Raw genomic sequence first — 17,552 nt, 5'->3', positions numbered from 1 at the left:
TGAGGTACAGGTAGTAAGTTCCCAGGAAGCGGAAGTGAAGGCAGGCAGTGCACAAGGGCGGAATACTGCATAATAGGGGTCCATGCCATAAGGGCATGTGTCAACGTGATCCGGGTAACGTTAGAAGCAATGGGAAGAGAGGAACAGTGTACCAATGAGCCTGGAAGGATGGGGACAGGACATGCGAAGGTAGCCCGATGATGCGTGGGAATGTCAGATAGTGTGGGCGGGTTCCGAAGGATCCATGGGAATGTGGAACTCATTGGACGATGCGCAGGAAATGCAAATGTGCGGAATACACGGAACTGATATGGGATGGTGCAGAATCAACGGGGTTTTATGCCTACAGTGGGGGAATTCCCCACAGCGTCAAACACAGATTAAACCTCACTCATCACAGCAAATCACGAGTTGGTACCAGTGGCAGAATAATGTGTCACATTTGAGCCGTACCAGTGGGACAAAGGGGGTGCTCAAATTTGACACGTTGCTGGCAGGTGGGGTAGAATTGAGTGGTGCACGTGCCCCCAAGAAGATGCATATCTACTCACATGAGTATTATGTGAAGAAAGTCAAGATCGATGCGGACAAAGCTATTCATGAGGACAAAATTACTCACCATGGCCCTAAGTTGAACAAGCGCCTTGCTATAACTCAAGAAAAGTTCGAGGCAGAAAGTGACGAGGTGAAGGAAGAGGTTGAGAGGAAGTATAGAAAGGCAAAAGCAAAGTTCACTAGAGCTCGTGAGCGCTTGAAGGATGGTAAGATGCCGAAGGTTGATACAAATACGAAAGTCAAGTACATACCTCCTGATTAGTCGTCATTTAAAGAGGTGTTGATCATTGGTCAGGGCCATCCGGGAACTAGGTCCAATGCTGGACCGTGTGTTCCATTACCTGTCTCACACAACCAGTGGCTGGAAGTTTTCGGTCCTCATGGCCGGGCCTGACCCCACAAAGGGTGGAACAGTGGTATATGAGTACGTCTGCTATATGTCAAATCACTTACATCAACTTATACTGCAAATTGAAGCTATCACATAGGCGAACTCAGGAACAGTGCTCAATTCAACACATTTTGTGACAAGTTCGATGGCATCCAGCAAGCATTCTTGGAATTTACTAATAGCGCGCTTGGTAAGTGTCATTTTCTCAACAACAAGCTGCAACTTGAACACTCACCGTATTATATAGCATTTGAAGCTACTCTCCCTCAAGATGACGATGACGATGACGACTCAGAGAGCGACAACAACACCGATAACGAGATGAACAACATTCCAACCAATTCAGTGGAGGACACAGCTGAAGCTGGCAGCAGTGGTGGTGTTGGTGTTGGGGCCTCAAACTTCAACTTTCACATGGACGATCTATACAGGATCTCACCTGATTTGTTCAACAATGAGTCACAAGAGGTAAGTGATGCCTTATTCGTCTTTGCAATACAATGTTACTGATAACGGTTCTTACCGCACATTCAGCTTTCTGCATTAGCCGATAATGCACGCCTGGGTCTCTTGTCACATGAGGTAAGTCATGCATTGCATCTAATGCATTATTACTGATATGATACATCACTTCTGGTTCAGCAGCCGCAGTCTATGTTACCCGATGCATTAGCTGATAATGCACGCCTCAGTTTCTTGTTACATGAGGTGAGTCATGCATTGCATGTAATGCATTAATACTGATATGATACATCACTCCCGGATCAGCAGCAGTCCACGTTACCCAACCAATACTCCAACCTCAATTTCGACTTGGACCCCAATGTACTAGCTTTAATGGCTGGCGGTGATGCTCAGATTCAGTTGCCTCCCCTGGGCCCTTTCACCCCAGGATCTTCAATCACTGCTGACGGCCTTGATGATGATGCCCAGATCCAAGCGCATCACTCAAATCCATTCACCCCGAGCTCTTCAATCTCCGAGCTGCCACTTGTATTACCTCCTCCACCAACTCCCCCGCAAACACCGCAAGTTTGTCTGCCTCCGGCTCCCATCGAGCCCATCCAAGACACGGATCTAGATGTACCTGTGCCTTCTTCCCCTGCTAACCAGCGTCGACGTGCAAGGGCACCCGCAGCACAACAGCAGGTGCAGCTTCAAGAAGACGAACCTCATCCACGCTGTGCACACAATGTTGCCTTCAACAGGCATGAGCTCGACAATGCCATTGACTCTAACTCCAGCGCCAAACAGAAACAAGGCCGTGGCAATGATCTAGACTTGAACAAGTATGTTCAACATCTTTGTTATATTCAATTTGTTCATATATCTTTTCATTCCAGGAGACCCAAGTGAGGGTAAGTATAGCATGTTGGTATTCATGGTGTATTTAGTTTTGATGATTTTGCTAGGGTACTGCACGGGTATGGACATTCCAACCCGTACCCGTACCCAGAGATATACCCATACCTGTGGTGTGGGTACGGGTTTTTTTTACGGGTATTGAAAAAATGGACCTGGGGTATCACCCGTGGGTCACTATGATAAGCATTGTAAAGAATGATACAGATGTAACTATTCAACCTGGATGCTGTCCCAACCCTTATCCAATGCTTCCTCTTCGCCAATGACATCCAGGAGCTTAGACGTGTGAATGATATCCTTGGAATTAACCAGGCCCAACTCGCTCCATAAGCCAACACAAAGCAAAGTGTGCGTCGATTGTGCTGATAAACTATTTCGGACGTGTGACAGGATGAGACACCTGCGACTGAAGAGATGTTCAACATCTACAGAAGTTGCTATAGCCAAAGTAAGTTTACAAGGTATTTTTAAAAAAAATGCCACACACCAGGGATAGTTAGATAGTCAATGGCCATGTGCGACAGGTGGGGGAACGATTTGTGACGTTGGAGCCACCAAGCGATAGGATTGGTGACATGTTCCATGTCCATACTAAGGTAGCGGTCAAGTTCAGAGGCCGAGTTAGTAGGTTTGGGGGCTGCGAGTGCTGGGAGATTGTCAAAAATGTTGTCACTCTAAGATTGAGTCAGTACAAATGCTCAATAAAAAGCAAAAAGAAAAACACCATCGGTATATCACCATTTGACTCCAAGACATCCTCCTCACACCCAAAATCAGAGTCGTCATCAAGCGTCATGTATGAACGTTCAAATTCTTCGCGGACAAGTAGGTCCGCAGTTTGGATCCAGTCGTCTGGCCAGTGTGCTGCCTTGAAGTATGATAGCTTGTGTTGGGGATGTAACACTAGTATAATAATATTAACCGTCAGTAAAAACCAAAAAAAAAAACTAGATTGAATAGAACTTACCCATTGCGATTTGATATGTGTGAGACTTGTCTGTGAGTTGATAGTACCGGTTGAGTGTCTTTTTAGCGAGCCGAACCACTGAACATATTTCTTGTTGCGTGAATAGGACGTGAGTGTCTTGTCGATGTGATCCATTGCTGGGATCACTGTCGCAAGGTTAGGTGTTGCGCGCGAGAAGTAAAGGGTGGCATCCTTTAGAATCTAACAAGAGCAAACAATGCAGTGCATGTTGTCCCCCATTTTTGTATCAACACCTGTGCATCAGGAAAATGTGGTAAGGCTATATAGCCACCCATAGCACTATAGACTGCTATACAGACTCCATAGCCCTATAGCTCATATAGCCAAGTGCCCAATTGTGCAGGCTTACTACACCAGTGTATAGTGCTATATAGCTCTATTAAAGTTGCTATAGCTGGGTGGAACATACCACAACTATTGTAGCTATTGTAGCTCTTATAGCTCAAAACACAAAGCAAAAATTTCTCTTAATAGCTGTTTGTTGCCATGATAGTGTTCTCAAAATTAAAAATTAAAAAAAGCGAAAATTCCAAATTATATTTCAACTGCTACAATACATGTAAACTAATAACTACAAAACAGGCAAAAATGCGAAAATTACAGGAGGAAGAGGCAAGAGAACTAGAAGGAAGAATCAGAGAGGAAAGAACTTACCAAATAGTGAAAATTGCGAAAATTCTTGAGGGAAGAGGAGGGAAGGGAGCTAGAAGGAGAGGATTAGACAGGAGGAAGTGAGAGTCAGAGAAAAGACTTGCCAAATGGTCAAAAATGCGAAAATAGTTGGGGGGAGGAGGAGCAGGAGGGAAGAGAGCTAGAAGGAGAGGGTTAGAAAAAAGATTAGTCAAATAGTCAAAAATGCGAAAATTATGGAGGGAGACTTACCAGAGTTCAAAGCACCAGCACCAGTACCAGCACCAACAACATCAACACCAAGAGAAGGATAGAGAAGCAAGAAGAAGAGAAGAGAGGCAAAAACTCGAAAATTGTAAGAGAAATATGGAAGATAATCTAATGAGGGGGCAGTGGGGGGGAAGGAAAGAATGGGAAAAGACTTGTTGGTTGACCGCATTTTTGCTTCCATAAGCAGTGCCAAACAAAGCCACAACACAAGACTTGGTGAATTTTCGAGTTTTTGCTTATTAGGACTAGGATTATGACAGTAAGAAAAAGACAATGAAATTGACTGTTAGCATTAGGATTTTGAATACACATAAGGTGAATTTTCGCATTTTTGCTTACATAAATAAGGTGTACCTTAACACTTTTGAACCCTTCAATTCCAAGTATTTTCCTTATAACTCACTAAGATCTTGACCTATTGAAGTCATTAGACTATGGATAGACTTCCCTTGACAAGGACTACAACTTTGATTTAATCGAAAAAGGTTCCCACGGTCAAGTTGCTTTCTTGAACCCTTCGATTTCGAGTATTTTCCTTGTAACTCACTAGGATCTTAACCTATTGAAGTCATTAGACTATGGATAGACTTCCCTTGACAAGGACTACAACTTTGGTTTTCATCGAAAAAAGTTCCCACAGTCTACTGGGGTCTATAGTTGTTGAAATGTTTTACTTCTAAATACACTTACCAAACTTTATGGTAATATAGACTTTCATGATGTCTATACTGGTCTATAGCGCTGTGATAGCTTGCGATAGACTGTATAGAGCTGTGGTGTGCTATTGGGGCTATATAGAGGATGGTCCTCTATATAGAGATACAGTTTTTCCTGATGTGGCAGGGGTACAGGTAGGGGTGCAGGTGCCATGACCCCAGACCCATACCCGTACCCCAGGATACCCTTACCCGTGACCCGCGCGGGTTACCTGTACCTGTGCTGTACCCTAGATTTTGCACTCTTAAACGTCTTTATACACAGTATGACGTAGTATTGTTCGTTTACTTTAGTCGCGACATGTCATGGTGAATCTAATAATCTTGACTACATCGAATTGATATATATAAGTGTCCCTTTAACAACCAAATATATATGTTTTACCCTGTTCTAATGGAAGCCGTCGTGCACTGGGACTTCAAAAAATTGACATGTACTGGATGCAACTGGGACTTAGAAAAATTTAGCCCATTTGGTGATTTCCAAGCGCATGGACTTGAACAGATTGTGTCATTGAGTCAAGCACACCTCAGGCATTACTTATCAGTAGCAATATAGACCTTTGAGGTAGGGTTTTTATGTTGTGGAAACTTACCTCTAAGGTGCACCCTCCCGCCATTCTATTAATAACGTGCCTCTTACATTATATCCAGCACCCCCTGGCGTGGCGCTCATGCCACCTGAACCTACCCTCCATTCCTTATCGCGCACCTCCAGCATGCCTCACGTGCCTTGAGCAGGATGCTCTCTATATGCTCTTGGGGCCTTTGTGCCACTGTCAGGAATCCGCTCTCATATCTATATTTTGCCCGCTAAGTTAAGTCTGTGGTGTGCTAGTGAGTGTTAGTTTTGTGCCTCACACTCTCTCTTTCACCATGGTCTCAACCAGCATTCCCGCTCCTACTCGTGGAGCACAATGGGTATCCTCTGAACTAGGTCAACATTTTGTCAGCCCAAAGAAACCCAGGGACAAGAAGAAAACTCAGAAACATGTCGAGTTACCTGGCGTGCAAGCCAAACACCATCAACTGCAAGCTCGTATGCACCAACTGATGGGACCAGAGCCCAAACAGACCGAAGTTCATGCTGCAGTCGAAACCATCTCTCAGGCTGATGCCTTCGCCGACATTCACATTCCTGATCCAGACTTCGAAATCTCATCAGAACCCCCCTTTGACGTACCTGCAGAAGAGTCTCAAACTAAATGTCGCATTTTGCCTGATAAGGCCACTGATTCGTTGTACAGCAGCTGGCAAACACTAATACCCTCCCTTGCCAAACCTCACCTCAAATATTCTGAGCGAACGTTAGCGACAGCACTGGACATCACCCCCAATGTTATCTCTGCATGCGCCACACTTTCGTGCCCTCAAAAGCACACATCAATCACGTGTTTGTTTTTTGACAGTAAGTTTTCTCATTTTCGATTTTATGCTATGTTGATGAATGAACATTTAGGATTTACGTCTATCAACGTCCTCAGCTGCAAATGTTCCACCCTTCCTCAAGTCCTACTTCACCATGGGCTGTTTCTGACTGCTCCCTCCCAGCCTCGTATGGCTGTCTCCGTCGAACTACTATTGTTCTATCGGGCACTTTTTGAACGGTCTTGTGATGCCATTAATGCCTTAGTGTTGGCTCTCAAGACCCACTACTCTTGCAGAGGTTTCGTCATGACAGATGCCTGAGTAAGCATTTCGTGATGGCGTTTGTCTGGGCTGATTTGTTGCGCAACGGGGAAATTATCCAGGATCCTTTTCGTTGAGGCCTGGGCCATGCCATACAATGGTATGACATTCTTCAAGTCCGAATAGAACATCAAGTTGAAGAAACCCTGCAGAATAGCTGTGACCGGGTGGTGGCCCTTCGTTCTCAAACAGAGGATCACGTCTCAACCTCGATACCTTTGTCTACCCTACATAGAGGCCAGTGCGCACCCATACTTATTCAAAGGTGTCCTGCATGTTTCAGTGGGACGATGTTTGGGAAACCTACCACTGAAGGAGGAGATATTCACACTGCCACAGACGGCAACTTCCACCACCGCCATCGGCGTGCAGTGGGGAATTGCCCCCACTTTTATGATCCTACTTATTTCCTTTTGAAAGAGTACGTTGATGGTGTTGGCTGCCGCATCGAGGCTCAACATAAGAGGCCTGCCAAGTCACCTGTACCCCTTGTTCCCGACGAGGCTATCGACCAGTGTGAAACAGCTTACGAAGCAGCCGACAACAAAAAACACAAGGTGGCAATGGATAGTTTTGACGATACTGGTATCATGGCGCTCATATGTCGTCATGACATCCCTCTGTTTTTTGCTAATATTGATTCTCCAGGAGAACAGCAAAAATACTCAATCGCCCTCCTAGAACATTTGTTCTCGTTGATCCCACCTTATGCTATGGTCATAGCATTGTACGATGTCGGATGTGTCCTTGCCCAATCCCTTAGCAAGGTAAGTTCACCTAGTCTACATTAAGGTTTATTCGCTCATCATTTGTAGTACAACATTCTCCCTGGCAGTATCGTTTCACGTTTGTGCTTGGCAACCACTGCCATGCATGCCTATGGGCATGAATGGGCATGTCAGCTAGTGCACAACCCACAAATGTGCATTGGGCTGGGTCTTTCAGATGGAGAAGGGACCGAGAGGCTGTGGTCTCGCTTTGTGTGCCTAATCGGCATTGAAAGGTCATCATTGGTGCGCTTCTTCATTTTCTCCACTGATTCAAGTCTTATGGCATAATGTCAGTGTCAGCGCCATTTGTGGCTCATCGACTGTCAGGCTGTGGCCATAGGATCCAAAATGCAATCCGACTTAGGTGATTGGATACGACAATGCCTGAAGCGTGGTATTCACAACCAAGGAACTGCTGCTCAAGATGTTCTAGATCGGTGCGAACTTTCTGTCGAGGATCTGGAGTCAGAATGGTCTCAACAACGAAGCTTGCAGCTCTCTGTCCACGCACATAAGTGATTTTAGTTTATATTGAATACACTACCAATTAAATTTGTTGATAGACGCCCCTGCTCGCCTTAAAAAGGAGTTAGATACTGTTTTGACCCTGCAGGCTGATCTCAATATCTCTGATACCGCACTACAATCCACCAGGCTCATGCTTGAGAAAGGAGCTGCCTCACAAGACACTCTCAAGGCTCTCAAGAAAGGCCATGAACGCCTTATGGGCAAAGTCGAAGTTTTATATGCATCCCTCAATATTCACGACCAATTCCCTGAACTCGAAGGTATCAATTTGGACTTTGTTCAGCTTCTTCTGATGGCACGTGACTTGAAAATGAACATCCGTAGACGGGCAATCGCGAGTTTTTTTGAGTGGGACAAATTGGACCGTGCGGTCGGTGGTGCTCAGCAGGCGTTAGGTAAATCATTCATACACGTGGTTTGTTATTGACTAATGTCATTCAGGTACAAAACTACATCAACAAACCCGAAAAGCGATTGCGAAACATCAACCAGCCCTGTTGACTGCGCTCAGGCAGTTCAATACTTATTGTGAGCAGTTAGAAGCATTATATGACTCTTCTTGGGGTATTCCTTTACCTAGTCCTCTCCCAACCAAACTCACAGAGCTACGCAGTGATCCCCATCTAATGGAAGACGTCTGGATTACGCCATCAATGGGACAAGTCCCTCGATGGTTAGAAGATGCTGATGTTAGAGACGGCATCCATGCACTTCTGAAACATGTGCACTGCCAAGAAGAACAGAAGCGACTTGGTGTCAAGGTGGATAACCTCTGCCATTTCTTTGGGGAAGAACTTGCTGCACTCAAGCTTGCACTCTGTACACCAGGATGTAGGTTTCTCCTCAGGATTACCATGGGAATTCATTTTCAATGCATAGACAGGCGAACTTATATCTGTCTTGCTGAGACAGCGCCGCAACCAATTACTCAGACTTCAAACCCACTGGGCGAACCCATTAGCCTCTGCGCTTCGCTTTACGTCTCGTGCCAAGGATGCGCTGGAGATTGCCATCACCCTTTCTGGTAGCGCTCAAATGCCGAACATGCATTGGCTCAGCACTACATTACTGGAAGTACCCGATCTTGAGGGAGAAGTCAATGATGCCGCAGAGGTTGCTGAGCCTCATGACCTGCCAGTAGTTGAATCTGAGCATGCCGCTCTGGCAGACATTCTTGAGGGTGATTTGGGCAGAGAGGAGGTTGTATTCAATTCAATGGATTATGTCAATGACACTCATGCTGTCATCGTGTGGGAGGCTCCCGAGGTGCGTCAGTCCGTCTTTAGGAATCGTTTAAATGTTAATCAGTTTTTAGGCTGCACTAATAGATCACACCTATGTCCCACGTGAGGAGGAGCATACCATCATTCCAGGAATAGTTGCCGAAAGGAATTACCCTTCACGAGATGGATACCCTCCTCAAATCTTTGAACTGAAGGACATCACCTTGCTTGCCTCACCAACAGCATGTCTTAACGATACTTGTATCAATGGGTGCACCATTTTGCAGTTTTCTAAACTGAAAAGTGTCGTCACTGGCCATTGCGCTTCGTTGACAACCCACGATCTCCCTCGGATTCGATATAATGCATCAGATGACATTCTGTGGCGTAACATATCATACACATGTTACTGGGAGAAAGATATTTGGATTCTTCCTATCCATTGTCCCTCTAATATTGGCCATTGGGTCTTATGCGTTATTCGCCTCTCCAGCAAAGAATTGCACCTCTTTGATAGTCTAGCTGAGAGAAAACCTTGGAAAAATGATGTCAAGGTAAGTTTACTTATATCGAGGATTTTATGCTAGGCTCATGTACTCCAAGGACGCCATGAAGCTGATTGCTCGTCTCCTTGCCATTGCACGTCAACGGCGTCATCACATCGCAACAGAACTTGACGGATGGACAGCGTGACCATTGAAAGTTAGTAGCGATCTTGAGTCTTTCGGTACATACATCTGAACTCTCTTTCGAGATCACGCCTGTCCAGACCAACAGTTATGACTGTGGAGTATGGGTATTGGCATCAATTGCTGCTGTCTTACGAGGACATCATGTCACAGGACTCCATGAGGATGATATGTGCCACCTTCGGCATCATCTACGAGCTCTCGTTCTTTCTATACCATGCTTCTAGATTATAGCTATACCATGTGTAATATATGTGCACAAACAGCTACATGTATGGATTCTGGCCATGAAGTATCAAGTCTGCCTCCCAATGATAGTTGAAGATCTTCCTCACCTGCCACTGCACATAACACTTTGCCATCACTCTGTGTCTTTTGCAACCCTTCATGTGTGATACGTACGTATTGAGCTCATTCCAGTTACCCATTAAACTTCTCTCCGCCGCCTGAATTTCCTGCAGGATGACTTTGACATTTGCCGCTGCAAACATTTGAGCATAGCATGCCCAGGCCTCTTTTTCCAAACGGCGCTGTCTGCCATGCATGACATCCGCAAGATTGCGAGTAAACCGATCCTCATGTGGGGAGTTTGGAGGAGGAGGGGAATCGTATGGTGGTGGTTTGTCCCACTGGAGTATATCAGACTCATTGATCAACTCCAACCCGGAACATGTCTGATGAAACAGAAACGAGTTGGGGAGGGGAAGTGCTGCTAGTGTGATGAGAGACTGGGGAAGTGGTTTTGAATTACTGAGGGATCCAGCAGTAGTCCTCTTCTGTCCACGGAGTTTGGCATTAGCACGAGCATTTTGAATCCGTCGAGCAGCTTTTCCCCTGTAGTTTGTTAAACAATCAGCACAGTTGAACACAGAAAGATCAGTGGAGGGAGTCACCGTTCTGTCCTCGAGTATGCAGCCTTCTGTTTGCGCAAGGCAGCATTTTTCTCCTCAAGTGTAAAGTATTTTGCTCTGCAACCCATTGATGTTCAGTATAGTAGACGATAAAGCAATGTGAAGTACTTACAACATTGCACATAAATGCTACTGGTTGTCGTGCAGCATCTTCCACTGCCCATACTCCTTGAGTTTCTTATACTGGGCTGACAGGGCACTCCACGGGAGTCATCCGAGCTCGTTTCAAATGATGCTGGAGCACTGTAAGGTGTTGTGTTTGTCTTTCAAAGGTAGCACGAATTGTTTCTGCAATGTGATTGGTTCTAAACACTCTCGGAGGCTCCCGATGTTCAGCGCTGCAGCCATCAACTCATCACCCTCAAGTCATCACCCTTGCGAGCCTCTGATATTCCATTACAGCATTTGTGTGTCGGTCAATTTTTGAATTGTTCCGATATCCTCGGCTTGTTTTGTATGCTAAACCAAAGTAAGTAGTATGACACGTTTGAGCATTGTGATTGGTCTTAAATTTCCTACTCACCTGCAGATCACCGGGTGCTCTGCATATCTTGCCCCCGAGCCACCGTCTGCATTGAAACTTGTCATGGCACTTCTGCCCCCGAGCCACTGTCTGCATGCATCTGTTACAGCATAAGTGCGTCCCTATTTCAAATGTCCGCTGGTATCATTCTGACTTTAGTATGGCATGGCATCTCAATGGAATCATTCCATGCGTGCAGGAATTTAAACTCCTTGCGATAAACTCAAAATATGTGCTCTTAAGGCCGAGGTAGGTTTTGTTTTTCCCCTCTTCACCTTCTTAAAAATTTGACCGAACAATACTGCAGCCATGACTCAATCGTACAATGAATACTCATTCCCCCTTGACCCAAATGCCCCACCCCCTCACACATCGTCCCAATCTATGCGTCTTCCTCCTGGCAGGGATTATATTCAGGAACAATATGGTGGAGGGCGTCGTCCCAAGTCTCCCCCAGCGGTGTTAACTCCTACCAGGCTAAGGAGTCAGATTAAGGCCACGCAGCGTGACGTTGGTATAGTCAAAGAGGCTGCAATACGGCGTCAGGAAAACCCATTCCCCCCAGACGCTCTAACCAGTCCCTCAGCACACCCAGAACCTGCACCTGTACATCCTATTCACGATAACAGTGTCATGGGAGGCAATGCATCGTCCACTCTGCCTCAGGGCAATATTCGACAGCCATCACTGTGTCTCCCTGTCCCTGATCCTCCATGTCCTGTGCATCTGCAGGATATATTTTACAATCCCATGGAGGCACAACCTGATGGGTGGTTGCCCCAGCAATCAGATTCCTTTGGAGTGATGGATGATGCATCGTTCAATGCGCTGCTCATGGAGATGCAGGAACATTTTATGTCTTCTGATGTTGGCCTGGATTTCACTAACAAGCCATCCTCCTCCCATGCACCCTCTCGCGAGCTTCTGGTGCCTCAGAGTGTCACAGGAAGTTCTAGCCAGATGCATGCACCCTCTCGCGAGATTATGGTGCCTCAGAGTGTCGCAGGAAGTTCTAGCCAGATTGCACCTATACTTACCAATGTCATCCCACCAACACCACTGAAGGATGCTGGCAGCAGTTACAGCCTTTCTGGCCCTCCCCCTCGTCCCTCCCCACACGAGCGTGGTGCTTCCATCGACACTGGAAATTTCAATGACTTGTTTTCTGATCCTCAGGACAGCAAAGATGTGCCTGCCTCGATGTCAGGCCAGTCGTTTGTCACTGGACGGAAGCCTGTCGAAACCAGTGCGACTCTTGAAGCTGGTTTCATTGAGATCAAGCAATTGTTCCTTGAGCTCTCAGGGTCGACATCAATTCCTGTGCAGCAAGTCATCAACTGGTTCTTGAAAAGTCGAGGTCGGACCACAGTCAACACTAACTTCTGGAATATATATGCTCACAGTTACTTCAAGGATCATACCGAGCAAGAACTTGCATGAGTTGGTGTTCAAATTCCTGCAGACAGAGGCTCTCCAGGTAAGTTCCGATCCTATATGTTGATGTGGTACTTATGGTTCCATCGTGCATGTTAGGTATGTCGATTCAGACGAAATGCTACAACCTCTTCAAAGCGGCCTTTCCAGACACATACAAAGACATTCTCTCCGTCCATGATGAGGTGAAGATGCTATCCGCCTCCCCTCAAACAGTCTCTCAGCGCGGACAAGAGTTTCAAAAATACTACCGAAGGATGTTTTAGCATTGTAAGTGTACGTCCTTGGCGCTTCGCTGCTTGCTGTTCCCTGACTGTCTTTCATTATAGGCTGATGGTGCTGCCACTAATTTCGGTTTTGAGACCGCGATGGTCATCTGTGGAAAAATTGTCAATCAAGATGCCTCCCTCGGTCAAGTTCACACTACACCAGGCGCTGCAGAGGTAAGTATCTAAAGAGTGATATTCAATACTGAGATTGCTAATGCCAGTCTGCTAGTTCTGGAGTATGCGATGCCGAGCTGATGATGACACCATCATTGGTCACCTCAAAGCTCATGTCTAGTAAGTCTCAATCCGTGTCCTACCATTATCTCTTTCTTATTCATCTTCAAAACAGTAATAAAACTTCACTGGGAGTGGTAGAAGATGATGATGAAGCCTCTTCCAAGGATGCTGACATGATTCCTTCGACTGAAGTTGAGGGTCGTGAAGAATCTCTCTGGTGGTTCAAGAAAGAAATCGCAAAACGAGTCAGTAAGTAGCTATTCTGTTTTTTCTTCGGTTCAGCCTGACGTTCTCATATAGCTGAACTTGGCAGGAAGTTTGCATCTGATAAGAATTTCCCCTGGAAAATGATGCCCAGCGCCTTAGCTGCTGGCGGCCTGAACATCAAAGGGTACCCTGCCCACAAGTGCATCATGCCGGGTGAATCTCATGGTCCGACGTCCAAAAATAACAAGGGGATAGGTGTATTGACGTACAAAGAGGTTGCAGCGCTTGTTGATGCTTACAAGGCTGGCACTATGCGGGTGGTCAAGTCTTCTCATACACACAGTAAGTTTTGTCTCTATTTGGTCGTCTGATTTACACAATGTTTTCATAGTGTCCTTGATTGAATCAAAAAAGCCGGTTATCATCGGGGAGGCTCCTCCATCCACCTGGGAGCACTCATGTGCTCGTCGCATGTTTGCTGATCATCATACTGATTATAGTGGCCCACAGCGTGTGGAGACAAGTGTCACACAGACCAGAGTCAAGAAGGGAAAGAACACCTCAAAAGCTCGTGATCCCGAGCACCAAGAGCCGGTCATGTCTCCTTGCCCTCCTGCGCGTCCCTTTAAGGTCGTTGCTAAGCCCATTGCTAAGCCACAAACTCCCCCTCCTGCTCGTCCCTTTCATGTTGTTGCTAATCCAGCTGTGCCAATAGCTCCTAAGGCTGCCGTGGAGGAGGTCATCGAACTCACTTCAGCTTCAGACAGCTCGAAGGACACAGAGGAGCTGGACACAGAATATGAAGATGACGATTCACGCGGGAAGAAACGGAAATTAAAGTCAGGATGTACTTCTTGGGCGTCCAAGAAGCATGCTTCCTCGGAGGTTATTGCCATCGAACCGAAGAAGGAATGTGTGTGTTCCAAGGCAAAACCGCTGAAGCCATCACCTTCTGATGCCTCTCCATTGAAGGGGGGTCCACTGTCACCGTTCACTGTGGGGTCTTCTTCAGTTGACGAAGAACTCTCATCTGGCAATGAAGGTTTGTGCTACATCTGTGCATCTTTTCCTCACTAACCATCTTATTCAGCTGCCCAGCCAGTTCGACCTGTAATTCGCCTCCGGGACGGTCCTTCCACAGTGCATGCAAAATCCAAGGGTATGCATGTATGTTTTTGGATCTATATATTGTTGACTTGGTTCCTACAGCGCCCCCAAAACTGAAACATGTGACAAAGGAATCCCAGGCAGTCATGCACCACGTACACCAGAGGATGTATGCAGTCGATTCGGAAGAGGAGCAGGATGCTCCAGGTCGAATGCACTTGGAGGCCACAGCAGATGCTGGAAAAGGTGCTGCCATGCTCATAGACAACCCCAAGATCGATGCTGCAGCTCGGTCAGTGAACCCTACCCCAATTGCACCGGCAGCTACTACAGAGGTCGAGTTTTCGCCGCAGGACAATGTGGAAGTCACTCCCAGTGTGGCTTCACAACCTGAGAGCTCTGAGCAACCCCAACCCTCGAACGGTATACTCCAGCCCACGTCTTCTCCTTCCATACCTGGCAATGAGGAGAACGGAAACCCCCAAGCTCGATTCATCAACCGTCCATCTTCACGTCCGGCTCCGCTTCAGATTGATTCTCATATCAAGGGGGCCAACCACTATGCACGTTCTCCACTGCTTCCACACAATGTTCTCATCCCACACGAGGGTCCCATCCTACGTGAGGCTCCTTTACACCGTGACATGCACGAGCTTCCCAGTCATCCTCACAAGCCATCTGTGCCATTGCGAGAGCCTCTGCTTCATTGTGATCCCTCCGTGCACTCTCGTGATCCCTCTGTGCACTCTCATGATCCCTCTGTACACCCTCATGATCCCTCTGTGCACCCTCGTGATCCCTCTGTGCACCCTCACGATCCCTCTATGTACCCTCGCGATCCCTCTATGCACCCTCGCGATCCCTCTATGCACCCTCGCGATCCCTCTATGCACCCTCGCGAGGGACCCTCCTACCCACACAATGTTGCTCACTATCATGATGCGCATGACACACCCTATGATCGGAATGGTCTCCCTCGCACCCATCCTCATCCTACTGGCGTCCTCAATCCCCACGGCCTTTCATGCACCCGTAATCCTGAAGAAGCTCGGTATGGTCATGCACCCATGGGATACAACCATCCAGGTTATCTTTCTCGCTACGACTCACCTGCTGAAGGATACGACGACCACTATGATGACTGCAGGTATCCATCAGACTCCTACTATCAAGATGTGTGCAGTCATGACCGGAGGTACTATGGAGATCCTAGTAGATAGCCAGACTGCCGCTGATACCTTTTTTCATGTGCTTTTTTGGTTTTTTGACTAACATTTCTCTCTCGCCTTTTAATTTTGGTGTCCGTGCCTCTCACCTTTTTAGTGTAGTGACTGTCATTTTGTTACCTCATGCTTCGCCTCAGATTGGATGTAGTGCCTCCTCCTGAATATATTGTGTTGGTGTTTTTGTGTCTGCACCTGATGAATGTTACATGCTGCCTCCTGAGTTTTTGTCCCCAATCTTTGGTTATGTTAAATTGACTGATTAAAATCAATTAAGACACGAAAAAATACTCTATTGAGGAATCAAACTCAAGACCCCAAAGGACCTCACCAATGACACACGACGCCACTACCACATCGCCATAAGCCCTCTGAATGTGCAGAGCACACATATCGTATAATGGCACTTTGCATGCCAATGCTTCTATCGATTATCAGCACACTATCAGCTTCAACGACTTTATTGCTTCTATTGATTATCAATGAGGGCACACCTCATCTCAATGTGTAAGTTATTGATATTTTTCTTCTACACTCCTCCCTCTCACCATATATTTGCTGCATCAATGGATTTCACACAACTTGACTGCATTCTCGAACGTATCACATCGTGGCACAGGGTGCAAGCGCAGGAAGTGTTGGACAAGTGGTTGGAGAGACAACGGATCAGTATTCCTGATGGATGGAGGCTGCTTGATGGTATACCTTGCATTATTGGGGGGCTGACAGGACAGATCACAGGTAGAATAGCTAAATATGTTACAGGACCACTCGAAGGGTGAGGGGGCAACTTTCCCTGGAAAATGTTACCCGCCATCCTAGCCCGTCGTGGCTATATCCTCAAAAACTACCTGGAAAATATACTAATGCCCGGTGAAAGGCATGCAACACTCGCGAAGAGCAAGGGCATACACAACCTCTCTATCCACAAGTGGCGCGTCCTTGCAGATGCCCTCAAGAATAACTCCCTCACCGTCAAAACTGTCGCAACAGACGCCCTTGAAAACCTCATGGCTTCGTGTGTCATCGTCGGAGAAGCGCCCTCCGCAGATTCTCATCACACTCGTGGCCAATAAGGGTTTGCCGATGGACAGATTGATAGGCTTGGATTGAGCCATCTGGGCAACACTACTCCTCCAAAATCTTGTGCTGTGTCATCTAAGCGGTGGAGACTTCGCGTGTTTGTAGAGGTACCACAGGCCCCACCCTCCTGGAGGTTGAAAGTGATATGGCGACACTCACTAGACTTTGAACCCAACAATAGTGACCTTATCCCACAGATTACCGCCATCAGGAATGATGAAGTGGGGGTTGGTGCTATCAAGGATGGTGCTATTGATGATGAAGAAGCTGCCAATGATGCCACCATGTAGGATGAAGAGGAAATTGACGAGCTTTTTGTGTCACAGGAAAGGACGTAATCTGTGTAAGCCTCTCGAGCCTCCACTCAACCCTCACAAACCTCTATTCAACCCTTGCAAGCCTCTCTCTTCAACCCTCACAAACCTCTCTTCAACCCTCGCAACCCTCACAAACATCCATTCAACCTTCATCACATCCTCACGAGCCTCCCTTCCATGGCATGTACTAACCATTAGCATCTGTGCACATGATCTTGTTGATTCGAGCATTGGCGTCACGTGTTGCCTTCTATCTTACTCTTTGTCTCTTTACCACTGTCTGATATGTCTTCCCCCCGCCTCACAAAGTTGCATGCTCGAGTACAATACATGTTTGCCTGGGATTCGTGGTTATGAGATTAGGAGATGACGAGGATAGATGGCCTGACAGAGAGAGATAATGAGTGTGTATTCTCTTCGTGGTTTG

General features: G+C 46.7%; 5 protein-coding genes across 5 annotated transcripts; 4 read left to right on the top strand and 1 right to left on the bottom strand.

The window, feature by feature from the left end:
• Nucleotides 1–535: 535 nt before the first annotated feature.
• Nucleotides 536–2,302, top strand: EDB91DRAFT_1086254 (uncharacterized protein; the record flags this gene model as incomplete). The annotated part of the gene is made up of 8 exons (XM_041316012.1): nt 536–798; nt 851–979; nt 1,033–1,136; nt 1,194–1,414; nt 1,481–1,528; nt 1,592–1,654; nt 1,715–2,235; nt 2,290–2,302. The coding sequence occupies 8 exons, from the start codon at nt 536–538 to the stop codon at nt 2,300–2,302; spliced, it is 1,362 nt and encodes a 453-aa protein (XP_041171996.1).
• Nucleotides 2,303–5,791: 3,489 nt separating this feature from the next.
• Nucleotides 5,792–10,041, top strand: EDB91DRAFT_1239464 (uncharacterized protein; the record flags this gene model as incomplete). The annotated part of the gene is made up of 11 exons (XM_041321858.1): nt 5,792–6,323; nt 6,426–6,581; nt 6,683–7,371; nt 7,420–7,617; nt 7,669–7,875; nt 7,961–8,297; nt 8,344–8,733; nt 8,786–9,168; nt 9,218–9,679; nt 9,741–9,814; nt 9,903–10,041. The coding sequence occupies 11 exons, from the start codon at nt 5,792–5,794 to the stop codon at nt 10,039–10,041; spliced, it is 3,567 nt and encodes a 1,188-aa protein (XP_041171995.1).
• Nucleotides 10,042–10,080: 39 nt separating this feature from the next.
• EDB91DRAFT_1253686 (uncharacterized protein) lies at nt 10,081–10,793 on the bottom strand (the record flags this gene model as incomplete). Its single annotated transcript, XM_041323691.1, has 2 exons — nt 10,081–10,648; nt 10,708–10,793. The coding sequence occupies 2 exons, from the start codon at nt 10,791–10,793 to the stop codon at nt 10,081–10,083; spliced, it is 654 nt and encodes a 217-aa protein (XP_041171994.1).
• A 2,893-nt stretch (nt 10,794–13,686) lies between these two features.
• EDB91DRAFT_1060882 (uncharacterized protein) lies at nt 13,687–13,950 on the top strand (the record flags this gene model as incomplete). The annotated part of the gene is made up of 1 exon (XM_041314382.1): nt 13,687–13,950. A coding segment is annotated over one exon (264 nt), but the record flags the coding sequence as incomplete, so codon positions are not given.
• Nucleotides 13,951–16,528: 2,578 nt separating this feature from the next.
• EDB91DRAFT_1253684 (uncharacterized protein) lies at nt 16,529–17,098 on the top strand (the record flags this gene model as incomplete). The annotated part of the gene is made up of 2 exons (XM_041323690.1): nt 16,529–16,745; nt 16,803–17,098. The coding sequence occupies 2 exons, from the start codon at nt 16,529–16,531 to the stop codon at nt 17,096–17,098; spliced, it is 513 nt and encodes a 170-aa protein (XP_041171992.1).
• Nucleotides 17,099–17,552: the final 454 nt, after the last annotated feature.

The sequence above is a fragment of the Suillus paluster genome (genome assembly GCF_016628075.1).
Source record: "Suillus paluster strain FC165 chromosome Unknown EDB91scaffold_90, whole genome shotgun sequence".
Lineage (NCBI taxonomy): Eukaryota > Fungi > Basidiomycota > Agaricomycetes > Boletales > Suillaceae > Suillus > Suillus paluster.
The sequence above is the reverse complement of the archived record's forward strand: the minus strand, read 5'-3'. Positions and strand labels throughout refer to the sequence as shown.